Consider the following 26703-nt stretch of genomic DNA (forward strand, 5'->3'; position numbering starts at 1 on the left):
AGCTTACCATCAATCACACCAGTTGTAAATAAACTGAAGACGGAAGCGTGTTGTTAGCGGGGTGGGATCTTCCTGTCGCCACTGCTAGGGTGAGAACCCATTTTCTAATAGGCTGACAGCTGCTTTTCCCGCCCTCTCTCTTCAGTTGCTAAGGGGCGGGACTCGTAGGACCCTTGGAGAGCCGGGTGCTCGAAGCTCTGCCCATCCGATTGGTTGATAGGGGCGGGTTTCGTAGAGGATAGGCTGCTGGTGCTGCCCGTTCAGAGTTAGTTGCTGGGGTAAGGCACGTGAGGAGGAGGCGGCTTGAGGCAACCATGGCGGGAGGAATGAAAGTGGCGGTCTCGCCGGCAGTTGGTCCCGGGCCCTGGGGCTGGGGTGTCGGGGGCGGTAGGACAGTGCGGCTACTCTTGATCCTCTCCGGCTGCTTGGTCTACGGCACAGGTACCGCCCGGGCAGCAGCTGCCAAGGGGGCGGGTGCCGAGGGGGTTATTTTTGGAAAAGGGATTGTCTGGAGGGCGCGGGCCGTTATTCTGCAGACGGGCCACGGTGGCTCTACCGAGGGGCGCCGGCGTAATGTGGTGGAAGAAACTTGGCGGGCTAGTGGGCGTCGGGGCTGAGGGTCTGGGCCCTGGAGCGGGCTGGGGCAGCTTCCTAGAGTGGGGAGGAGCCTGAAGCCCTTTGGCGGAGACAGGAAGGGAGGCCTAGACTCATTGAGAAGCGATCCTGGGGGCTCTGTCGCGCCGCAGAGGCCTCCTCGAGTTTCTTGGTTAAAAGAGAAAACCAGGGGACCATTCTGGGCAGGCAGAGCTGCCGCGGGAAAAGGACCATCTCATTCATTCGGCAAATTAGCAAACGCCATCTGAGCTTATGCTCTGTCAGGACGCAGGGCACGGGTGGCAGAACGCATGTGGTTGACCTAAATGCAGTGATCTCTACTATCTTCTCATGTAAAACTTTGACTCCTTCCCCCACCCCCCACCCGCCCGCAAATGGCGTCTTGCTCTGTCACCCAGGCTGGAGTGCAGTGGTGCGATCTCGCTCACTGCAACCTCCGCCTCCCGGGTTCAAGCAATTCTGCTTCAGCCTCCCGAGTAGCTGGGATTACAGGCGCCCGCCACCGCGCCCGGCTAATTTTTGTATTTTTAGTAGAAACGGGGTTTCACCACGTTGGCCAGAGTGGTCTTGAATTTCTGAACCTCGTGATCCATCCGCCTTGGCCTCCCAAAGTGCTGGGATTACAGGCGTGAGGCGCTGCGCCCTTCCAAGATCTTGACTCTTAACAGCCCTGTAGAACGGAACTGGAGTTATTCCACTTTCCACTTATAAGTGAATTATAAGTTATTCCACTTTCCACTTACATTATATTCCACTTATTTGGTACCTGCTGCTGGATAATGAAGTTTGGACTGGAAAGGAAACTCTTCTGCTCCAATCCAGAAAATTTAGAATGTGTTTCTGAAAACCTCCTTCTACCCCCTTATCATTAAATTCAAAACAGAAAAATACGTGACGTTTTCTAGAATCCACTGGAGGAAGTTGACGCTCAAGAGAATAAAGATAATAGTATCTCATAAACACACATTACCATCTTTTTTTTTTTTTTCCTGAGATGGAGTTCGCTCTGTCGCCAGACTGGAGTGCAGTGGCAGGATCTCGGCTCACTGCAACCTCCGCCTCCCGGGTTCAAGCAAGTCTCCTGCCTCAGCCTTCCGAGTAGCTGGAGCTACAGGCGTGTGCCACCACACCCAGCTAATTTTTGTATTTAGTAGAGACGGGGTTTCACCGTGTTGGCCAGGATGGTCTTGATCTCTTGACCTCGTGATCCACCTGCCTGGGCCTCCCAAAGTGCTGGTATTACAGGCGTGAGCCACCGTGCCCGGCTTTTTTTGTTGTTGTTGAGACGGAGGAATTTCTGTCTTGTTGCCCAAGCTAGAGTGCAGTGGCCCGATCTCGGCTCACTGCAACCTCCACTTACCGGGTTCAAGCGATTCTCCTGCCTCTGCCTCCGAAGTAGCTGAGATTACAGGCACGCACGCCATCACGGCCAGCTAATTTTTTGTATTTTTAGTAGAAACGGGGTTTCACCATGTTAGCCAGCCAGCCTGGTCTCTAACTCCTGACCTCAGGTAATTCACCTGCCTCGGCCTCCCAAAGTGCTGGGATTACAGTAGTGAGCAACCACATTTGGCCATGCTCTTTTTCACCTCTCCCTTTGGTTCCTGCCTATCTCATGCTGCCACTTGATGATTATCCTTACAGCTTTAAGGTGGTCTCAGCATCCTTAGAAGAGGGCCCAGGATAGCATTCGAAGGGCCATGATGTGAATAAACTTCTTAATAAATGGGGTAGTGAGTTGTGAAGAAAAGAGAAAATAGAGGCAAAAATGCTCCTACATAGGAAGCACTCAATTAGCAGTCTCTCTCTAAGTTTCTTAAATGAGGAGAGGAACAGAGACTTCTTGGCTTGGAGAAGAGTAAACTCAGGGGGTTACATTTGTTCAGTGCTGCCTGATAGACTGGTGGCAGCTAGGAAGAGCAATCATGGAATTAGACAAGAACTTTCTAAAACTCAGACGTTACCTAAAGTTAGAATGGAGTACTTCAAAATGTAGAGAGTTCCTTCTCACTGGAAATTTTTTTTTTTTTTTTTTTTTGAGACGGAGTCTCGCTCTGTCGCCCAGGCTGGAGTGCAGTGGCCAGATCTCAGCTCACTGCAAGCTCCGCCTCCCGGGTTCCCGCCATTCTCCTTCCTCAGCCTCCCGAGTAGCTGGGACCACAGGCGCCGCCACCTCGCCCGGCTAATTTTTTGTGTTTTTAGTAGAGACGGGGTTTCGCCGTGTTAGCCAGGATGGTCTCGATCTCCTGACCTTGTGATCCGCCCGTCTCGGCCTCCCAAAGTGCTGGGATTACAGGCGTGAGCCACTGCGCCCGGCCCTCACTGGAAATTTTTTTTGAAAAATTTGATTGTAGCTGGGCGTGGTGGCTCACGCCTGTAATCCCAGCACTTTGGGAGGCCAAGGCGGGCGAATCATCTGAGGTTGGGAGTTCGAGACCAGCCTGACCAACATGGAAAAACCCCGTCTCTACTAAAAATATAAAATTAGCCAGACGTGGCGCGCACCTGTAATCCCAGCTATTCAGGAAGGCTGAGGCAGGAGAATCACCTGAAACTGGGAGGCAGGGGTTGTGGTGAGCCGAGATCACGCCATTGGACTATAGCCTGGGCAACAAGAGCGAAACTCTGACTCAAAAAAAAAAAAAGAAATTTGATTGTAAAAATAAGGCATGTTTGTTTGTTTGTTTATTTTGAGACGGAATCTCGCTTTGTCACCCAGGCTGGAGTGCAGTAGCACGATCTCCGCTCACTGCAAGCTCCACCTCCCGGGTTCATGCCATTCTCCTGCCCCATTCTCCCTAGTAGCTGGGACTACAGGCGCCCGCCACCACGCCCGGCCGCCTCGGCCTCCTAAAGTGCTGGGATTACAGGCATGAACCACTGTGCCCGGCCACAATAATGCATGTTTATTTTAGATGATTTGGCAAGGTACAATTAAGTATAAAGAAGTAGGCAGAAACCTCACTGTTAATCCATTCAGAAGCAATCTATTTTAAAAAGCACATTTTCTTCTGATCTTTTTCCACATATTTTTAATTTTTTATGAATTGATAATTTGTATCCAGTCAGTACTCTAGTTCTCTTCCCTGGAGGCTGCCAGTTGTTACCAGAGATAGTTTTATCGTTTGATTTTGTAGTACAATAATTTTCCCATGTAATTTAAAATTCTTTGTTTTTTTTTTGTTTGTTGTTTGGTTGGTTGGTTTTTTTTTTGTTTTTTTTTTTTTTGAGATGGAGTTTTGCTCTTGTTGCCCAGGCTGGAGTGCAATGGTGCAATCTCAGCTCACTTTAACCTCCGCCTCCTGAGTTTAAACGATTTTCCTGCCTCAGCCTCCTGAGTAGCTGGGATTACAGGCGCCCGCCACCACGCCCGGCTAATTTTTTTTTGTATTTTTAGTAGAGATGGGGGTTTCACCATGTTGGCCAGGCTGTTCTCGAACTCCTGACCTCAGATGATTCGCCTGCCTTGGCCTCCCAAAGTGCTGGGATTACAGGCGTGAGCCCCCACACCTGGCATTAAAATTCTTTATAAATGTTGTCTTACTTGTATTACATTCCAATATATGGGCAAATCTTCATTTAATTTTTTCTCTTTTTTTTCCCCTGAGACATAGTCTTGCTCTGTCTCGCCCAGGCCGGAGTGCAGTGGTGCAGTCTTGATTCTGGTTTCAAGCCATTCTCCCATTTCAGCTTCCCAAGTAGCTGGGACTACAGGCGTGTGCCACCATACTTGGCTAATTTTTTTTTTTTTTAGACAGAGTTTTGCCCTTGTTGCCCAGACTGGAGTGCAATGGCACAGTCTCGGCTCACTGCAACCTCAGCCTCCAGGGTTCAAGCAGTTCTCCTCCCTTTGCCTCCCGAGTAACTAGGATTATAGGTGCACGCCACCATGCCCGGCTAATTTTTTGTATTTTTGGTACAGATGGGGTTTTACCAGGCTGGCCAGACTGGTCTCAAACTCCTGACCTTGTGATCCGCCCACTTCAGCCTCCCAAAGTTCTGGGATTACAGGCATCAGCCACCACGCCCAGCCACACTCAGCTAATTTTGTATTTTTAGTAGAGATGGGGTTTCACTATGTTGACTAGCTTGGCCTCAAACTCCTGACCTCAGGTGGTCCAGCCGCCTCAGCCTCCCAAAGTACTGGGATTACAGGTGTGAGCCACCACGCCTGGCCTTCATTTATTATTTTTTAGTGACATGGTTTTGCTGTGACATCCAGGCTAGAATGCAGTGCACAATCATAGCTCACTGTAACTTCCCATCTCGGTCTCCCCAAGTAGCTGGGACTACAGGCATGTGTCATCTGCCTGATAAAAATCATTATTAATGTTTCTGGATTAAACATTTGGTTGGATATTGGTGGTTTGTACTGTTGATTGGATATTTGTGGTATTTCTAGTTTTTCAGTGTTGTAAGTTTGTGAACATCTTTGTGTGTAAATTATTATTATTATTATTATTTTTTTTTTTTTTGAGATGGAGTCTCGCTCTTTTGCCCAGGCTGGAGTGCAGTGGCCAGATCTCAGCTCACTGCAAGCTCCGCCTCCCGGGTTCACGCCATTCTCCTGCCTCAGCCTCCCGAGTAGCTGGGACTACAGGCGCCCGCCACCTCGCCCGGCTAGTTTTTTGTATTTTTTTAGTAGAGACAGGGTTTCACCGTGTTAGCCAGGATGGTCTCGATCTCCTGACCTCGTGATCTGCCCGTCTCGGCCTCCCAAAGTGCTGGGATTACAGGCTTGAGCCACCGCGCCCGGCCTAAATTTTTATTATTTATTAATTGTTTGAGATGGAGTCTTGTTCTGTCGCCCAGGCTGGAGTGCGGTGGCGCCATCTCGGCCACCTAGATTCAAGTGATTCTCCTACCTCACCCTTCCGAGTAGCTGGGATTACAGGTGTGCGCCACCATGCCCCGGTAATTTTTTTGTATTTTTAGTAGAGTCGGGATTTCGCCATGTTGGCCAGGCTTGTCTCAAACTCCTGACCTCAAGTGATCTGCCTGCCTCAGCCTCCCAAACTGCTGGGATTACAGGTGTGAGCCACCATGCCTGGCCATATATTTTTTTTCTTTTTTCTTTTTGTAGAGATGGGGTTTCGTCATGTTGGCCAGGCTGGTCTCAAACTCCTGAGGTCAAGCAATCCCCTCACCTTGACTTCCCAAAGTGCTGGGACTACAGGCGTGAACCACCATGCCTGGCCCCAACTTTTTATTTATTTATTTAATTTTATTTAATTTATTTTTTTGAGACGTAGTCATGCTCTGTCACCCAGGCTGGAGTGCAGAGGCGCAATCTTTGCTCACTGCAGTTGCAGTCTTCCCCTCCCAGGTTGAAGTGATTCTCCTGCCTCTGCCTCCCGAGAAGCTGGGATTACAGGCGCCCGCCACCACGCCCAGCTGAGTTTTTTGTATTTGTAGTAGAGACAGGGTTTCACCATGTTGGCCAGGCTGGTTTCGAACTCCTGACCTCAAGTGATCCGCCTGCCTTGGCCTCCCAAAGTGCTGGGATTTCAGGTGTGAGCCACCATGCCCGGCTGGACAGTGGTCACTTTTAAACCTTGAATTAGCTGATACTAAATAGAAATTGAGAGGAGAATCTTCTGTTTTGGTATATCAGAGGGACTGCATATAATCATTGCCTGCTCTTAAAACTTGAAGTGAGACAAAACAGCTGGAAGGAAACAACCTTGAAATCTTTTAGTATCCTCCTAAAGTACTATATATTAAAAATATTGCTGGCTGGGCGTGGTGGCTCACGCCTGTAATCCCAGCACTTTGGCAGGCTGAGGTGGGTGGATCAGTTGAGGCCAGGAGTTCTAGATCAGTCTGGCCAACATGGTGAAACTCCATCTCTACTACAAAAATACAAAAAAAAAGTTAGCCAGTTGAGGTGGCTCATGCCTGTAATCCCAGCTACTCAGGAGGCTAAGGTGGGAGAATCGATAGAACCTGGGAGGCAGAGGTTGCAATGAGCCAAGATCGCACCACTGTATTCCAGCCTGGGTGACAGAGGGAGACGCTGTCTGAAAAAAAAAAAAATGCTCGCTGGGTGTGGTGGCAGATCTGTAATCCCAGTGCTTTGGGAGGCCAGTGTGGGTGCTTTGGGAGGCCAGTGTGGGAGGATTGCTTTAATCCAGGAGTTCAAGACCAGCCTGGGCAACATAGTAAGACCTTGTCTCTCTAAAAAAAAAACTAGCTGGGTGTGGTGGCGTGTACCTGTAGTCTTGGCTGCTTGGGAGGCTAAAGTGGGAGGATTGTTTGAGCCCAAGAGTTTGAGGCTGCAATGAGCTATGATCACATTACTGTACTCCAGCCTGAGCAGCAGAGCCAGACCCTGTCTCAAAAAAAAGAAAAAACTTGCCAATTCTGTTCCACTCAGGAAAGGAATAGAGAAAATCAACAGATGGAGTATTTTAGCTTACTTTACCTAGTCCTTTATAGGACAGGAAGTATATCTAGACCATAGTCAGACCTAGGGGTGAATCTCAGATAGGCTATTTACTACTTGTGTGATTTTGGAGCAAATTAATCTTTCTTAAACATCCGTTCCTCATTTATGAAATAGGGATTATGAGTGCTTACCTCATAGCATTGTTGGGAGCATTAAATGAGACAGCATACTGTCTTATTTATTTATTTATTTATTTGAGACAGAATTTTGCTCTTGTTGCCCAGTCTGGGGTGCAATGGCATGATCTCCGCTCACCGAAATCTCTGCCTCCCAAGTTCAAGCGATACTCCTGCCTCAGCCTCCTGAGTAGCTGGGATTAGAGGCATGTGCCACCATGCCTGGCTAATGTTTTTGTATTTTAGTAGAGACGGGGTTTCTCCATATTGGTCAGGCTGGTCTCAAACTTCTGACCTCAGGTGATCCGCCCACTTCGGCCTCCCAAAGTGCTGGGATTATAGGCATGTGCCACTGCTCCTGGCAGCATACTGTCTTAATAGGTACTTAATAGTAGTTTTTATTATTACTTGTCTGACTGAATGACTGTGTAATATTTAAATAATTAAACAACAGAAATAAGACTCTGCCTTAGTTGTTCTTTCTTCTCAGTTTTTTCCCTTATTTCTCAGTCTGGCTAATGTTTTAACCCAAAGTTTAGGAAAGTGGTTAGTTTACTCTTTTTCATGAAATGAGTTATAGTTATTAGCTTGTTATGTTTAATTCTTGTTTCCTTTCTTTGCATAAAGCTGAAATTGATGTAAATGTGGTCATGCTTCAGGATTCCCAAGTTTGTGAAAAGCGTGCCAGCCAACAATTCTGTTACACAAATGTGCTTATTCCAAAATGGCATGATATATGGACACGGATACAGGTAATAACTTGGAATCCTCTGGCAGGGGCAGCTTCTGTAAATTTCTGCCTGTCGGTGATTAATGAGTATTTTGACACTTTTCTCCCTTTCACATACTTAAAAAAAAATGTTAACAAACTTGTTAGGGTTGAGATTATCCTGAGTTGTGTTTTCATCAATAAGCATTTATGCCTACTTTGTATTCCCCTCTGCTCCCTCAAGTAGATTACAGTATTCCAGGGTAAACTTCCTTTCCTTTTCCCTCCTTTTCCCAAAGAAACTGCTTCATTTTCTTGTCCTTCATTTTGCAGTAAGTATGTGTGCACACACACACACCCCTCTTGCTTTTTTTATTTTTATTTTTTATTTTTTGAGGCAGTCTCCCTCTGTTGCCCAGGCTGGAGTGCAGTGGCACCATCTTGGCTCACTGCAATCTCCGCCTCCCGGGTTCAAGTGATTCTCCTGCCTCAGCCTCCCGAGTAGCTTGGATTACAGGCATATGCCACCACACCTGGCCAATTTTTTTGTATTTTTTGCAGAGATGGGGTTTCATCATGTTGGCCAGGCTGCTCTGAAACTCCTGACCTCAAGTGATCTGCCCGCCTCGGCCTCCCAAAGTGTTGGGATTATAGGCATGAGCCATCACACCCAGCCCTCCTCTTTCTTTTTAAAGGCCTTATGCCTTCTTTGGGCTGGAAACTTACGTGCCTGTCAGGATGTAAACTCTTTTGCCCCGCTGTTCCTGTTCTGATTCTACATGAGGTATTTCATAAACCCCCAGAGCTGAAGAATGACTTTGGTCTCATTTGTTTCATAACACTGTTAAGTCACCTGGCAAACAGGAGTGTCTGGCAGTAACAGTGATTGAACAAAATGAGTCCTTTCAGAAATGTCGTAGTTGTTATAAGCATAGTTACTGATAAGGGCATTTGTTGTTCACATCAAAAACATAGGGTGGACTTGTGGATTTTTTTTTTTTTCAGACGGAGTCTTGCTCTGTCACCCAGGCAGGAGTGCAGTGGCACGACCTCAGCTCCCTGCAACCTCCGCTTCCTGAGTAGCTGGGGGCCGTGCCTGACCGACTTGTGGATTTTTTAAAAAAATTATTAAAAAAAAAAGTCTGATAAGCTGGGCACGGTGGCTCATGCCTATAATCCCAGCACTTTGGGAAGCTGAGGCGGGTGAATCACTTGAGGTCAGGAGTTCGAAACCAGCCTGGCCAATATGGTGAAACCCTGTCTCTACTAAAAATACAAAAATTAGCCGAGGGTGGTGGCATGCACCCTGTAGTCCCAGCTACTCAGGAGGCTGAGGCAGAAGAATCACTTGAACCCAGGAGGCGGAGGTTGCAGTGAGCCGAGGTCATGCCACTGTACTCCAGCCTGGGCGACAGAGCAAGACTCTGTCTCAAAAAAAAAAAAATTATCTGATAAAAAAGTGATACTCCATCTGGGGCACATTATAACCAACATTTACTCATAATCAGTGACTTGTGACAATGGATTGAACTCAGCCTGTCATTATGGAAAACGTTTTTAGTCTTCTGGGGCAGTTTATGCCTGGCAATTTTCTTAATATTATAGACCTTTGCTTTGTGTGATCTCTAATAAATAGCTGTATCGATAACTCTTTCAGCTTGGAAGCCTTTTTTCCTCTATGTTCTACGTTCTAGGTCAGAACGACCTAATAGTAGATTCAGGTCGTGTTAACAAGAAGGTATTCTAACAGCTGTCTCTCTAACATGTGCAGTGTTACTTGCCCAATTATGTTTTAGCCTCTGTATTTCTATATTTCTGATAAGCCTTGTGGAAAACTGACACTATTACTGATTTAGTTGTTTACTCTGAGGGTTTTAAAAAAATTGTATTTGTGAAAAATTAAAATTCCTACTTACTTTTTTCTCATCCTGATTTTATTTGTGTTACAGATCCGAGTAAATAGTTCCAAATTGATTCGAGTCACGCAGGTGGAGAATGAGGATAAACTGAAGGAGCTAGAGCAGTTTAGTATCTGGAACTTTTTTTCCTCCTTTTTAAAGGAGAAATTGAATGACACCTATGTTAACGTGGGTCTATACAGCACGAAAACCTGCCTCAAAGTTGAAATTATAGAGAAGGACACCAAGTACAGTGTCATTGTCATCCGGAGTAAGTCTCACCTCTGTTTTTCTGATGGATTCTGTAGTGATAAGGACTGAGTTCTGAAGGGTATAATTAGTGAGACTGAGAAGTCAGCCCAAGACATCTCCAGTTGGGTTCTGATTATAACCCTGAGTATACCACTGCTCCAAACAGTTCATGGAGACTTCACCCCATATCAGACACTTTAGGCCTAGAATTGAAACTCCACCTCAGGAAATTCTGAGTACTTCCTTACCTGGAACTGTGAAGACTTTTATTCATAATTACAATGTGCTGCTAATGGCCCTGAGCATATATGCCAAATACTCTTATGAGTAAATCAGATAGATGTGTTCTGCCTTCTGGACACTTCTAGACAAAGGTAACTATCCGATGTGTACATGCCTATATTTAAAGACATGAATGGTTAATAAAAATTGAAGAAAGGTAAAACTGAATATTAATCATTCACAAGTAAAAAGTGTATTCATGGAACTATAAATAAAGATGAAGACCACTGCAGTTTAAAACTTACTCAGTGGAACTGGGAGAAGTTTTCTCTTTTCTGAAGATGACTGAGAAAGTTTCAGAGGAGGTGGATCCTCTTGAATTCTCTCTGACTTTGTTTCCCCTTGGTTACTACACAGGGTCCTGGGATGTTGTAAGTAGTAGAAATGTTTCTAGGTTTAGTATGAAATAGGTTGTGCCCTTCCATTTGTCTTAGGGTTCTTTGGTTATGTAGGGTTGGCTTGTTTTTTGACATTCCTTCTACATTTACTGATTCCTGCTGCTCCTGTTCTGTTTGTGGGCCTCCCGTAGAGCTGTTGAATGTGAAAGCTGTGGGAGTATCTGGTATGCCACTGAGGGGCCTTTGCAAGGGCCCCCTGGTCCTGAGTGAGATGTATTTGCGTGTAGGCTTTTCCAGCACAGTGCTCTGTAGCAAAGGGAAGTAGGTGGTATTGTTGGGCAAGAAAAGCGGCCAGTTAGAGAACAACACAAGGCCCTGACCCACAGTTCTGGGAGTTCTGGGCAAATCTGCTGAGTTCCATGACTGTGAGTGACTTAAAGCTTGAAAGCCAGAGTGATAGAGACCCCTAGTGGGTGATTGCATGAATTGCTGATGGTACTGTGTCTAGCTTTGTCCAAAACGAAGCTTGAGTTTCTTTTAACCTTAGCCGAAATAAAAGTAAGATCATCAGGCAAATACAGGTTAGACAGAAACTTAATTATACACTGGAAGGGTGCCCAGGCTTTAGGTGGAATTTAAATGCTTTTTAGGTGGGCTGTTCGCATTTATTTTTACTGTAGCTGACCAATAGTGCCAACATTGTCTTTTATTCTATAATGCCTTAAGCTGTTTTGTTCCCTTATTAAGCAAAAATCTTTATTTATTTCAGGATTTGATCCCAAACTCTTTCTTGTTTTCCTTCTTGGACTTATGCTATTTTTTTGTGGAGACTTGCTGAGCAGGTAGGTTCCAAGGCTAGTGTGTAGAATGACACGGCTCATACCTATCCTGCTTGGGTTTTATAATAACTATTAAGTACTGCCATTCCCATTTCCAGGATCTTTATGGCTTGGCTGTTGCCTGCTTGGATAGTTTAAAAAATACTTTAATGTGAATTACGATTTTTGTTTTTTCTTATTTGAACAATATTGACAGTAATGAAATTCCCACATTAGGTTGGCCTATCATTGGGTTGATAGGAGTTAGCCAATACAGTGAAATGGAACATCATCACCCTTTCCATTGCTAGAAGTAATGTGTTAAGGTGTCATCTTTACAGGTCCATGGGTTGAGGGAGTTTCATTTTGTTCAGACGTAGAGAGACAAATATCGGCTGGGCGCGGTCGCTCACGCCTGTAATCCCAGCACTTTGGGAGGCCGAGGTGGGTGGATCACGAGGTCAGGAGATCGAGACCATCCTGGCTAACATGGTAAAACCCCATCTCTACTGAAAATACAAAAAAATTAGCCGGGCGTGGTGGCAGGTGCCTGTAGTCCCAGCTACTTGGGAGGATGGGGCAAGAGAATGGCGTGAACATGGGAAGTGGAGCTTGCAGTGAGCCGGGATCGCGCCACTGCACTCCAGCCTGGGCAACAGAGCAAGACTCCGTTTTTAAAAAAATTAAAAAAGAGACAAATATCAACTGCTCAGCCTGGGCAACATGGTAAAACCCTGTGTCTACAAAAAATACAAAAATTAGCTGCGTGTGGTGGCATGTGCCTGTGATCCCAGTTACTCAGGAGGCTGAGGCACGAGAACTGCTTGAGCCTGGAGGCAGAGGTTGCAGTGAGCCGAGATCACACCATTGCACTCCAAGCTGGGCCACAGAGGGAGACCCTGTTTCAAAAAAATAAAAATCAAGTGCTTATTCATTTTCTTCCTTTAAGAACCTACTAGTTAAGACAGGTGAGACTGACATGTACAAATATGAAGAAAATATATAGGTAACTAAATAAACATTGAGTGAAGGTAAAATCAGCATTAAGTTTGTATACAAGTAAAAAGTATTTGTGGAATAGTGAATGAAAGATTAACAATTGGAGTTTGAAGTTGGGCTGGAGTGGGGTTGCTGGAAGTTGTTCCTTATTTTGGGGATGCTGGGAGAAACAGTGAGGGAGGAATAACTGGTAGAAAAAAATCTGGAATAGGGGGCTGGTTGTGGTGGCTCACACCTGTAATCCTAGCACTTTGGGAGGCTGAAGGGGGGAGGATGACTTGAGCCCAAGAGTTTGAGACCAACCTAGGCAACATAGTGAGACCCTGCCTCGACAAAAAAATACAAAAATTAGCCAGGCCTGGGTTGTGCGTGCCAGTAGTCCCAGCTACTTGGGAGTGTGAAGTAGGAGGATCACTTGAGCCCGGGAGGTTGAGGCTGCAGTGATCTGTGATCGCACCACTGCACTCCAGCCTGGGTGACAGAGTGAGACCCTGTCTTAGAAAAGAAAAAATAATCGGGTTGGGAGAGATGATGGAGATGGGAATAGGACATTACACAGAGGCTCATTATTGGGAAATATATGAGGGAAGCCCTTGAATACTAATCTTCATAATCTGATAGTAACTACATAGCGTCAGTCTCTACAGTTCTCTGACCTCAAGTTTTGGGCAAATATAGGCACACATCAGTTTATTGTACTTTATTGTGGTTCACAGATAGTGCATTTCTTTCCAAATTGAAGATTCCTGGCAACCCTGGGTCGAGCAAGTCTACCACACCATTTTCCCAATAGCATGTGCTCACTTGGGGTCTCTGTGTCACATTTTAGTAATTCTTATAATATTTTAGACTTTTTCATATGATTATAACTGTTATGGTGATCCATGATCAGTGATCTTTGATGCTGCTGTTGCAGTTATTTTGGGGTACCACATGTCCATGTAAGACACTATATTAGTTCATGCTGTTGATAAAGATACCCGAGACTGGGTCATTTATAAAGAAAAAGAAGTTTAATGGACTCATAGTTCCTCATGGCTGGGGAGGCCTCACAATCATGGCAGAATGCAAAAGGCACATCTTACATGGCGGCAGGCAAGGGAGAATGAGACCCAAGTGAAAGGGGAAACCCCTTATAAAACCGTCAGATCTCATGAGACTTATTCACTACCATGAGAAACAGTATGAGGGAAACTCCCCCCATGATTCAATTATCTCCCACCAGGTCCCTCCTACAACATGTGGGAATGATGGGAGCTACAATTCAAGATGAGATTTGGGTGGGGACACAGCCAAACCATATTAGACAGTGAACTTAGTAAATGTCATGGGTGTTCTAACAACTCCACCAGTTGGTTATTCCCCTGTCTCCCTTCTTCTTGGGCCTCCATATTCCCTGAGAAACAGCAATATTGAAACTAGGCCAATTAATAACCTTAGAGTAGATAGTAAGTCTTCAAGTGAAAGGAAGAGTCATACATCTCTCTGATTATGCTTAGTGAGGACAGCAAAAGCCAAAATAGACTAAAAGCTAGACCTCTTGTCCCAAGTAGTTAGCCAAGTTGTGAATGCAAAGGGAAAGTTCTTGAGGGAAATTAAAAGTGTTGCTCCAGGGAACACACAAGTGATAAGAAAGTGAAACAGCCTTATTGCTGATATGAAGAGAGTTTTAGTTGGCTGTTGAGAAGATTAAACCAGATACAACTTTTTTTTTTTTTTTTTTGAGACGGAGTTTCGCGCTGTGTCACCCAGGCTGGAGTGCAGTGGCGCGATCTCGGCTCACTGCAAGTTCCGCCTCCCAGGTTCACGCCATTCTCCTGCCTCAGCCTCCGAGTAGCTGGGACTACAGGCGCCCGCCACCACGCCCAGCTAGTTTTTTATATTTTTTTTTTTAGTAGAGACGGGGTTTCACCATGTTAGCCAGGATGGTCTCGATCTCCTGACCTCATGATCCACCCGCCTCGGCCTCCCAAAGTGCTGGGATTACAGGCTTGAGCCACCGCGCCCGGCCCAGATACAACTTTTTTAAAGCTAAAGCCTGATCCAGAGCAAGACCCTAACTCTCTTCAATTCTGTGAAGGCTGAGAGAGGTGAGGAAACCTCAGAAGAAAAGTTTACAGCTAGTGAAGGAAGGTTCTTGGTTCATGAGATTTAAGGAAAGAAGCTGTCTTCATTACATAAAAGTGCAAGGTAGGCTGGGCGTGGTGGCTCATGCCTGTAGTCTCAGCACTTTGGGAGGCTGAGGTGGGCAGATCACTTGAGCCCAGGGAGTTCAAGACCAGCCTGAGCAACATGGTGAAACCCTGCCTTTACAAAAAATACAAAAAAGTCAGTCATGGTACCAGCTACTTGGAAGGCGGAGGTGGGAGAATCACCTGGGCCCAGTAGATCAAGGCTGCAGTGAGCCATGATCACACCATCGCACCCCAGCTTGGGCAACACAGTGAGACCTTGTCTTAAAAAAAAAAAAAAAAAAAAGATGAAGCAAGCACTGATACAGAAGCTGTAGCAAGTTGTTCAGAAGATCTAGCTAAGATCATTGTTGAAATTGGCTACAATTAAAGATGCCATTGAGGACTTTCATGGTGAGAGAGAAGTCAGTGCCTAGCTTCAAAGGAGGGGTGATCCTCTTGTTAAGGGTTAATGCTGTTGGAGGATTGACTCCAATTTTGAAAGAAGTTCTGTGGTGAAATGCTATCGAGACAGTATTGCATGCTTTAGAGAAATCTTCATGAAAGGAGGAGGAGCCAGTGCAGCAAACTTCGTTGTATTTTAAGAAATTGCCACAGTCACTCCAGTCTTCAGAAACTACCACCTTCATCAGTCAACAGCCATCAACATGGAAGTGAGACCCTCCACCAGCAAAAAAATGATGACTCACTGAAGGCATAGATGATCTTTAGCAGTTTTTAGCAAAGCATTTTAAATTAAGGAATATATATTTTTAAGACATAATGCTGTTGTATACTTAATACACTCTAATATAGGGTAAACATGATTTTTATATGCACTGGGAAACCAAAAAATTTGTATGACTTACTGATTGCAGTTGCAGTATTTGGTTTGTTGCAGTGATCTGGAACCAAATTGGAAATGTTTCTGATGTTTGCTTGTACTGCTCTAATCTTGTACCTTTTAAAATCTTTTGGCTAGGTTAGTTGTCCTAGTTTCAACAGTACTATGTATGAAATATATACATATGGTCATGAAATACATTTTTTTTCCTGCAGAAGTCAAATTTTCTACTACTCCACTGGGATGAGTGTGGGAATTGTGGCCTCTCTACTAATCATCATTTTTATACTATCTAAGTTTATGCCTAAGGTAAGTATCAGAATCTTCATGTGCAGCTAGAATGAATTTGGATAGCTGAAGGACTGTTTTCCTGGGTAATCTTAGAAAACTGAAAATGTGTATTGATGGCTGATGAGTCAATGTCCTACTCTCCTTGATTCAGAAAGGTACTTTCCACGATGAAACTTGGAGCCTGATTACAAATTTTTTCTTTTTATATAAAATCCTGTGCTCGGAGGGGGGTTAAAGTCTCCTTCCTGTTTTTTAATTATATAGCCAGGCTTTTAAGTTATTTAGCATCTCATCTTCCCAGTGTTCCTTGCAGACTGTACCATTTTAAGTATAAAGGACATCTTTTTAAGAGAAGTGTTTTTTGTGCATTTTGAGTAGGTTGAATTTTTTTTTTAAAAAATCATAGTTCCATTTTGCTTCTTTTATGTATGGAAAGCCTGTTGTAACTTTTTGCTTTCACTTCTACTCTCTGTCTTAGAAAAGTCCCATTTACGTCATCCTGGTGGGAGGCTGGTCTTTTTCTCTGTACCTCATTCAACTAGTTTTTAAAAATTTACAAGAGATCTGGAGGTGTTACTGGCAGTATCTTTTAAGTAAGTGTTGTCGGTTTTGCTTTCCTTTTGTATGTTTATAGGCTGTTTCAGTTAATTTAATCATGAAAATATTTTACCTGCTTATGGGATTTAATAGTTCATGTCATTTTTAAAAACTTTTAAAAATCGTAGTTTTTCACTTATTTCTGACCCCTCTACGATTATCACCTTCTCTTAAATTAGAATGGTACTGTTAAGGAGAAGATGTCATTTATTGGTATTCATAAATATACCTTTCTTTACACAATAAACATTTTTCTGAAAAGCTGTAAATTGACCTTATTAATGGAATCATATTTTAAATATACTTGGGGACCTTAAGTAAAGGACTCTGCAGTAAATTTTTTTCTCCTTCATTTCTGAATGAACTGCTGTAGATTTTATTTACAAAGTAAAAATCCTTGGTCCTATAGATAGTAACCTTTGATTTATCCTTTGAGGGGTGATTAATCTGGATTTCCATATATTGGTTTTTAAAATAGACTATTTCAGGGTTGTTTGACATATAACTTTAATGTTCTGTTTGAACCGAATAAATTTAGGACAGCAGAAAGGATAGAAACTTAGAGAAATGTATTTTAAGAAAAAAGTGTGAATAATTAAGTAAAAATCTGATTTCCCGGTTCAATTGGTGCTATATAGTAAATTTACTACTGCTTCCCACACAAATTATTTTTACCAAGTATAGATGAAAAAGAATGTCTTCTGATAACTCTTCTCATAGGTTATGTCCTCACAGTTGGATTCATGAGTTTTGCAGTGTGTTACAAGTATGGGCCCTTGGAAAATGAACGAAGTATCAACCTGCTGACCTGGACCTTGCAGCTAATGGGCCTGTGTTTCATGTATTCTGGCATCCAGATACCACATATTGCCCTTGCCATTATCATCATTGCTCTGTGTACTAAGAACCTGGAATACCCTATTCAGTGGCTGTACATCACCTACAGGTGAATGAAAGGCAATGTAACTTAATATTGACAGGTACAGTGTGGGATGCAGTTGCAGCAAGAGGATACAGAGGTGTTGACCTGGGAGCTTCTTTGTTAATGAAAAGTCATTGTGTTGTACTTCCGCCTTTGTTCCTTCCCGAGTCTATTTTTTTTTTTTTTACTTTCTATAGGAATTTTTATATTTTTATTCTAGTCATTTTATATAAAATAAAAAACATCTAGTAAAATGTCATGTGTTCTTGTTACCACAAGGTGGTGCAAATTATATCACTTTTTTTTTGAGATGGAGTCTTGCTCTGTCGCCCAGGCTAGAGTGCAGTGGCGTGATCTCGGCTCACTGCAACCCCCACCTCCTGAGTTCAAGCGATTCTCATGCCTCAGCCACCTGAGTAGCTGGGATTACAGGCATGCGCCACTACACCCAGCTAATTTTTGTATTTTTAGTAGGTTTCACCATGTTGACCAGGCTGGTCTCGAACTCCTGACCTCAAATGTCAGGGGTTCCTAAAGTGCTGAGGCAATCCCAAAGTGCTCGAATTACAAAGTGCTGGGATTACAGACGTGAGCCACCACACCCGGCCACAAATTATATCGCTTTTATACTATATGCTCATTGAGGTCTCCTGGGTTCAGTTTTTTTTTTTTTTTTTTTTTAAACAGTGTCTTGCTCTGTCACCCAGGCTGGAGCACAGTGGCGTGATCTTGGCTCACTGCAACCTCCGCCTCCCGGGTTCAAGTGATTCTCCAGCCTCAGCCTCCCGAGTAGTTGGGACTACAGGCGGGCGCCACCATGCCTGTCTAATTTTTGTATTTTTTGTTTGTTTGTTTGTTTTTGTTTTTTTTTGTTTTTGTTTTTTTGTTTTTTTCTTTTGAGACGGAGTCTCGCTCTGTCGCCCAGGCTGGAGTGCAGTGGCCGGATCTCAGCTCACTGCAAGCTCCGCCTCCTGGGTTCACGCCATTCTCCTGCCTCAGCCTCCCGAGTAGCTGGGACTACAGGCGCCCGCCACCTCGCCCGGCTAGTTTTTTGTATTTTTTTTAGTAGAGACGGGGTTTCACCGTGTTAGCCAGGACGGTCTCGATCTCCTGACCTCGTGATCCGCCCGTCTCGGCCTCCCAAAGTGCTGGGATTACAGGCTTGAGCCACCGCGCCCGGCCTAATTTTTGTATTTTTAACAGATATGTGGTTTCACCATGTTGGCCAGGGTGGTCTCAAACTCCTGACTTCAGGTGATCTGCCCTCCTCAGCCTCCCAAAGTGCTAGGATTATAGGTGTGAGCTACCTCACCCGGCCCATTTCAGACTATTTCTCAGTGGCTTTCAGATTGCTCTGGAGGTCTTAGTCTTATTTTAAGATGTAATTCGTAGCATGTTTTGTCACCTTGCAAAATAAATATGGAATGTTCCTAGGTCCTGAAGTTGTCTATTATAGATAGTCAAGGTGATACCTTCAGTCTGGGAAATCAAGTTATTGGACCACAATCTTTTTTGTTTTTTTTTTGAGAAGGAGTCTTGCTCTGTCACCAGGCTAGAGTGCAGTGGCACAATCTCAGCTCACTGCAACCTCCGCCTCCCGGGTTTAAGCGATTCTCCTGCCTCAGCCTCCTGAGTAGCTGGGATTACAGGCACATGCCACCATGCCCAGCTAATTTTTGTATTTTTAGTAGAGATGGCGTTTCTCTATGTTGGCCAGAATGGTCTCAATCTCGACCTTGTGATCCGCCTGCCTTGGCCTCCCAAAGTGCCGGGATTACAGGCATGAGCCACCGTGCCTGGCCTTTTTTTGAGACGGAGTTTTGCTCTTGTTGTCCAGGCTGGAGTGCAGTGGCATGGTCTCGGCTCACTGCAACCTCCGCCTGCCTGGTTCAGGCGATAGTAGCTGGAATTACAGGCATGCATCACCACGCCCGGCTAATTTTGTATTTTTAGTAGAGACAGGTTCCTCCGTGTTGGTCAGGTTGATCTCCAGCTCCTGATCTCAGGTGATCTGCCTGCCTCGGCCTCCCAAAGTGCTGGGATTATAGGCGTGAGCCACTGCGCCCGGCTAGGACCACAATCTTATACCATAATTTTCTTGTTATTTTCCCATCTATTAAAAAATAAGTATTTTATCATTTATTGAAAAATAAAGTGAGTTTATTCACATTAGTGGATAATATTGACTGTAAATAATTTTTCACTTTCTATAGGCATTTTTATATTTTTATTCTAGTCATTTTATATAAAATAAAAACGTCTAGTAAAATGTCGTGTGTTCCTGTTACCACAAGGTGGTGCAAATTATATCACTTTTTTTTTTGACATGGAGTCTCGCTCTGTCGCCTATGAGTTGTCATTCATAGTCTAATATGTCAGGCGTTCATTATAACTAAAGATGTCTATGGAATTTTTAGGAGTGATGACTCTTAATGTTCAGGCTGTCTGCTGTATGCTTGGCCCACTGAAGGGAGCTAGAAGTAAGATTACTGATTAATGATTCATAATGTTATTTTGGTGAGCACAGAAAGGTGTATAAGGCAACAGAAAAGCCTGTCCCCCCTCGTCTCCTGACAGAAGAAGAGTATCGGATACAAGGAGAGGTAGAAACCCGAAAGGCTTTAGAAGAGCTCCGAGAATTTTGTAACAGTCCAGACTGCTCTGCTTGGAAGACTGTTTCTCGAATCCAGTCTCCAAAAAGGTACACTCTTGGCCAGATATGCCAAACATCTATCAGGGTAATTGTGACCTTGAGTTCTACCAGAGATTGTACCTCTAGAGAATCATGCACTTGTGACCTTTGTTTTCCTGTTAATCTTCAAGTAGTCAAGAGAAAGGTAGATATATAATCACACATTAAGCAGTAACCTGTTTCCTCAGGGAACTATCTACTCTAGCTTTGATTGTAGCATTAAGATGGGAAGACTCCAGTACCATATTAAGTTTCCTTTCTGAAAGTTTTGCATTGCTCCCTGAGTTGGTAGGGTTCCTCTCCACCCACTTTTTAGTTGGGGGCAACTATACCAATGAGTATGTGAAGCTTCAATTTGGAATCATGATGGTATAAAGTTTATAGGGCCATAAACGTGAATAACTGTGTAATGCCCCTTAATCTTCTCTTATCGGGATTACAGATGACTAAAGGAACCTTGGCACTTTCATAATTAGAAAGGATAGGCAAGTGCTTATTAAGCAGGATGGAGTTGCAGGGGTATTGGCCTATGATCCCAGCTTTCCTTTTCTCCTTAACTTCATGCTTTAGTCTACTTACCTGCCAGAGTAAGGACAAGGATGTTGGCTAGACTCAATATAATTTGTGTTGTGAGCATATCGAAGGCTTTAATTTGTTCTTATTTTGAAAGAAAACCAGGACAGAAGGCATATTTCTAATGAGTATTATCTTCTCTCTTCCAGATTTGCTGACTTTGTGGAAGGCTCTTCCCACCTCACGCCAAATGAAGTTTCTGTCCATGAGCAGGAGTATGGATTAGGGAGCATTATTGCCCAGGATGAAATCTATGAGGAAGCATCCTCTGAGGAGGAGGACTCATATTCTCGGTGTCCTGCTATCACACAGAACAACTTTCTAACCTAGGTGGTGGTCAGTTATCTTTATGTGGACTGGCTTGGTGCCTTGGTCCGTGTTGCGTGTGTTGTGCAATTGCTTTCAACCCTTTGAAACAGTGAGATAGGGTAGAAATTTTCCCACTGAAATAAGAGGCCTAAAGAGGCCTCCCTTTGGAAATGGGAGGTCTCTATGGGATCCCTGAGGAAGGAGAGTGGATAAGGTAGTGAATGCTATGGTAGTTCACTTCCCATTGGTTAAGCTAACAGCCCACTTTTATGTTCCCACAGAAATTGGATGGCCACAGCTAGCATGGCATTCTAGTTCCTTTTTGAAAGTTGATTCAATCATGGCATTTCTTTCACTGGCTCTCCAAAGTAAGAACTGTTGTTAAGTGCAGGAATGCTTTTTGATTATAGGCTGCATCTTCCAGAGAGAAATCCACAAATCTGAGCCTCTTTCACTCTAGCTTTTATTTCATTGACTTTAGAATAATTATTGATTTAACTGTTTTGGGAGGAAAATAGATTTTTATTGTTTTGTTTTTTAAATGAATGTCTTTTTAAAACGTAACAAACTCATGTTCCAGAACCAGCAAGTGCTCCAGAGTGACACGCACGCCCCCTAGGCCCCTACATATTTATTAATATGGATTATCCATTAAAGCCCCAGGAGCTGCTGTTTTAAGCTTTGATTTAGTTCTCATACATATGATGGAAAGTTCTATTTGCCTTTAGGAACATGCTTGTAGGCTCTTCTGCAGGTGAGGTGTGTTGGGTTTTTTATTATATTCAACTTTCAATTCCATCTTAAAAAACATTCGTATTCTTCTCTTCCCATTCTTCCTTGCCCTGCCTTTGACCTTTCAGGAAGGGTCAGTTCCCTTACCTGTGAACTATGTATGTTCAGAGTAGCATTATTCCTGCTAGCTAGGAGAAGTCATCTTGTTTAGGGGATTTGGATGCTTTTTACAAGTTCTCCATTTTTCCTGTCATTGGGTCACGTATCTTTGAGTTGCTATGAAATCAAGAAACTATGTCCTTTTCCTTTCCCTCCCTTTGTCTACTTGTTCTGTCCATTTCAGCCTTTTCTCACCACCCATACTCCCCCAAATCTGGGTAATTTTTAAGCCCTGAAACTATGTAATTTCTTGATACAGAATTTGTAGTTATGCAGCAGCCACAATTTGCATTGCCAGGAAATAGGCTCCAGGTTATCTTCATGCCTCTGGGTGCTCATTCAGCTGTCAAGTTTCCATGAACTTACACTTCTTTGTGATTGCATTTCTGACCTGAGATTTATGCTGCCTGTTGTTGTAGTAGCATTAGTTTCAGATTATTTTGCCAGTGCAAAGTACCCCTTATAAACCAGCAGTGTTATCTGTGAGGAAGCAAATTTTCAAGTGTCTGTCATTTACTTGGTTCTTTTTCTTTGCAGTCTTCAGCCTCATACCCTGGAAAAATCTGTAATTACTTTAGCCAGGAAAATAGATGGTCATGGCAAGTGCACAGCATCAGACTTACTGGCTCACCATGATCATGGAAAAAGGCAGATGATTTTTTAAAAAGCCGTAATGACTCCTTTAGACCAGCCATTTAGCGTGGGTAATTTTGAAAGGCCTGGCTCCATTGCAGACTTCCAAAGGGTCAGCTCTGAGACTGCCCTCCAGGTGGGCAGTTGATTATTTCCGCCAGTGTTTTCCACAGCCTTAAACTGTCCTAAAGTGACAACTACCTCAGTTGGCAGGAAAGAGACATATAGTAGAAAGTGAAAAATGAGCAGTATTTGGGCAGATGCTATGGGTTACAGTTGAAGGGTAAAAGGAACTTTACATTGGGAAACCTTTATACCCTTGTGAATTATGTATATGGTAAAATGTTATCTCTCTACAAAGAACTATTAAAACTTCTGAGATATACTATTTTTTACCTCATTTATAGAAATTGAGACCTAGCATATTTAAGCATAAGTTTATTTTAAAAAATAATTCAACTTGTGCAAGTGGTCTCAGGATTCTCTGGAAATTTTGGTGCCTCCCCTACTTAGGGAGGTGATAACTTGCCTCTAAGGGTGACTTTTCCTGATCATGTCTTTATTTCAATGAGAAAGCACTGTGAAATTGTGAAAGATTCTCCTCTTTCTCTGTTTAATAAATCCCCATGAAATATAGTTTCCACCTTTAGATCAGTTTTTTTCCACCGTGTTTAGATTTGAGGTGAGTAAAATCAAACTGTTTTTTACTCCCTGTCTGGTAGTTGGAGACCTGAGCTGTAGGCAGTGGAGATGGCAATTGGTTCTGCAGCCTGAGAGTTGCTCTCAGACAGTGAAGGACGGTGCTTCTCTGGTGTGTTGTGTGTCCTTGCCCTGCCTGCCTGTGGCTCTGCCCGGATGCTTCAGATCCTCTGTGTACCCGGAGATTGCTTGACTTCAACCTTCTTTAGGAGCTGCTCTTGTCTCCCTCTTGGCCACTTAGTTTGCTGGCTCAGTCACTACTTGAAGACCCCATTTAATTTTTCTCTGGCAGTTATAGCTCTTGTGATTTCAGTACAGTCTCATCTCTCAGACCAATCTCATAAAGAAGGATCGAAGGGATAACTATGAGGTAAGCTGGACATCGGAGCCATGTTTGCTGCCACGTCAGCATCTTGCTCGGCAAATGTCAAGCCATAAATGGGCTCCAGGGCTCCGGATCTCATCAGCATTGGAAATCTATTGCCTCTCAACAGTCTGACCAAATTATGTAGAGCATTAACATAGAGACTCCCATTAATGGGAATACAAGAGGCAGCTGGCATAAAACATTTCTCTTTCACTTTCCTTTCCCACTTAGATTGCTTCAAGAGACCAACAGAACACAGGGATCAAAAACAAGGAAAATTTAGCAACTTTGTTACCTTCTAATAAGTAATTCCTGTTAGCCATTGCATCCCACCAAAACTAGTTTATTTTTCCCCTCAAATTCATGATTTTTATGTCTGTTACAAAGGGAATTTTGCTGATGATAGCTCTTTGGGTCCCACTGTTCCATTTTATGCTAATAGATTCCATTCTAGGGCCCAGCCTCTTCACTGATGGTGTTCCCTTTAACCTTTGGCATGTATAATAGAATTTTGGTGAATGAAAGAACCCAAATAGGCCGGATAGTCCCCCCAGGTCCTGATATCCATAAAAGGCTTGGGAATGCATTATGTAATTGTCCTTAGTCTTTTTGTTGTTTTAGAAAAAAAAAAAAAGATGGGCTCAGATGGATGCCTACGTAAAAATGGTTCCTAGCTGTGTACTCATAACTTTTCTTTGAATTGAGTAGTGAAAGGAAGTAGGAGGAAAGGAAATTAAATGTCCTTCTGGTATTCTTTGGACTCAAGTCTGACATATGAGATAATAACCTATATTGAAATGCCAAGAATTGTATCTGAAACAAGAGAACAGTTTGACACATTTATCATACCTTCATATTACGTATTAACTGAAATCAATTAATAAACATGTGAAATATCCATTGAACAAGGCAAATGCACCTAAACCTTTTGTTTCTGTTTCTACATAGCAAAAATGGTTTTTTGTTTTTTTTTAGGGGAACCTATATAATTATGACCCAGTGATGTCTTTTGGTGATTTAAGCTTACGGATTCAGGTTACAATTGAGTTGGATTCTAGATGGTTACTACCTTGAAAAGGATGTTTGTGCCTTATGTGACACGAGCCAGAGCCTGCTGGGAATAAGCAAAGCAGATTCATGCCAACACCAACTTGTAGCTTTAGTGGGGGATGGGAGTGGTCACAGACTTCCAAAATGTGGGGCTTTGGATTTCCATACCACCCCACGTGTGTGTCATCTTCCTCTCACACTCTTGATGATAATTTGAAAATGGTGAAATCACCTCTGAATTTGCCTGTAGCATGAGTACATTCTTATGACAACATAACAAATAGTTCAAAATGTGAATATTAGAAGCTGTTACAGCCTACAATTGCCGTAATTTTCCACATTTGTGGAATTGATATTGAAATAGCAGGGCTAAGGAATTACTGGCAAGTTTTAGCCTGTGGGTAATACCTTAGGGTTGTTTAAATATTTGTAATTTTATTTAAATGTTCATGAATGTTTGAAAGGAACAAAATTATCAGGGATGGCTCTTTGCCATGGGTCTTATTTTTACCCTCTTTTCTGTAAGAAAAAAGAACAATGTCTTATGTATTTTTAAAGTTTTTGGTATAGTTTCTAATTCCAATTTTAATAAAAGTTTTATAGATATATCGTGGTCTTTCTTAATGAACATATTGTTTTCTTGTTTGGATTTCTTGTTTTCAGGTATCAACAATTAACTCCTCAGTTTCCTCTTTCTAATGAGATGGTTTTGCATGCCATTTATTTCCCTTTTTTTCTTAGCCACCCCTTCCTGTCCTGAGTCTGTACTGGTCTACTTTCATCCTTGGACTCAATGATTTCCCAGGATGCAAAATCTCTAAGGGGTATTCTTTCAGGAGCAGCAGGTTATACTACCATGCTGTCTCATAGAAAAGCAAAATATAGGTTATTCCTGGCCCAAGGAACTACTCTGATTACACTTTAGTTCTTTTGTTTTTTTATGGCACAAAATATCTCTTTTGTTTGTCCATTGGGATGGAGGGAAGACCTATGGCTCCAGCTATGGGATCCCTACCAAGAGCTCTGTATAGGATGGAAGAGAGAGTAGGGCTATAGTGAGCATTATGAGTATTGAAGAAAAACCTTAATTATGTCTAGGCCCAGCTTCTACCATAGGAGTCTGGTACCTTTCATTTTATGTATTGGCTATCTTCTTTGCTCTGGGAATCCTTTGTAATATTCATATTAACTCTGTACCTGTCTTTTTTCATCTAATTAATTAATTATTATTATTTTTTTTGAGACAGAGTCTTCCTGTTGCCCAGGCTGGAGTGCAGTGGCATGATCTCGGCTCACTGCAATCTCTGCTTCCTGGGTTCAAGTGATCCTCCTGCCCCAGCCTCCTGAGTAGCTGGGATTACAGGCATATGCCACCACACCCTGCTAATTTTTGTATTTTTAGTAGAGATGGGGTTTCACCATGTTGGCAAGGCTGGTCTTGAACTCCTGACCTCAGATGATCCGCCCGCCTCAGCCTCCCAAAGTGCTGGGATTACAGGCATGAGCCACTGCACCCTGCCTATTTTTTATTATTATTACTTTTTGTTTTGTTTTGTTTTGTTTTGTTTTTTGAGATGGAGTTTCACTCTGTCACCCAGGCTGTAGTGCAGTGGCAGGATCTTGGCTCACTGTAACCTCCACCTCCTGGGTTGAAGCAATTCTCCCTGCCTTAGCCTCCTGATTAGCTGGGATTACAGGTGCCCACCACCATTCCTGGCTAAGTTTTTGTGTTTTTTAGGTAGAGATGGGGTTTCACCATGTTGGCCATGCTGGTCTTGAACTCCTGACCTCAGGTGATCTGCCCACCTCAGCCTCCCAAAGTTCATCTCAGTTATTTGGACTGCGTGGAAATCCATTGTCTATTTTTTTTTAAGACAGAAAGTTGGCAAAGTAGGAAGAAAACAGGATGTAGAACATATGTAAATTTATGTTAATTAAGGCACACTAATGACATCTTTTCTCCTCTTCTTTCCATAACTATCACTAGGTAAATAAGAGACATAGGTGATCATTAATGGTTGAACTAATAAAAACTTAAAGCGTAATTGCTAGATGTACATCATAGAGTTTTAGTGAGGATAAAAAAAGATGGTGAGTTGTGTAAAGCAGTTCTCCAACTTTAAAGTGCATAGGAATCACCTGGGGATCTTGTTAAAATGCAGATTTTGATTCAGTAAATCTTCAGTGGT

General features: G+C 43.2%; 1 protein-coding gene across 3 annotated transcripts in view; it reads left to right on the forward strand.

Moving 5' to 3' along the window:
* Nucleotides 1-282: 282 nt before the first annotated feature.
* LOC105474120 (nuclear envelope integral membrane protein 1) overlaps nucleotides 283-26703 on the forward strand; it is a 28620-nt gene continuing 2199 nt past the window's right edge. Inside the window, exons 1-10 of one of the 3 annotated variants that reach the window (XM_011728516.2) lie at nucleotides 283-441; nucleotides 7807-7931; nucleotides 9838-10057; nucleotides 11428-11500; nucleotides 15706-15799; nucleotides 16260-16374; nucleotides 17099-17324; nucleotides 19828-20001; nucleotides 20715-20895; nucleotides 24440-25119. In XM_011728516.2, coding sequence (XP_011726818.1) covers nucleotides 315-441; nucleotides 7807-7931; nucleotides 9838-10057; nucleotides 11428-11500; nucleotides 15706-15799; nucleotides 16260-16374; nucleotides 17099-17324; nucleotides 19828-20001; nucleotides 20715-20895 — 1335 coding nt within the window. In that variant the 5' untranslated portion in view covers nucleotides 283-314 and the 3' untranslated portion in view covers nucleotides 24440-25119. Of the gene's footprint in view, nucleotides 442-7806; nucleotides 7932-9837; nucleotides 10058-11427; nucleotides 11501-15705; nucleotides 15800-16259; nucleotides 16375-17098; nucleotides 17325-19827; nucleotides 20002-20714; nucleotides 25126-26703 lie in introns of those variants that run through there. The other 2 variants (XM_011728515.2, XM_011728517.2) reach the window with 2 other exon arrangements.

Source organism: Macaca nemestrina, chromosome 10 (genome assembly GCF_043159975.1).
Source record: "Macaca nemestrina isolate mMacNem1 chromosome 10, mMacNem.hap1, whole genome shotgun sequence".
NCBI classification, from domain to species: Eukaryota; Metazoa; Chordata; class Mammalia; order Primates; family Cercopithecidae; genus Macaca; species Macaca nemestrina.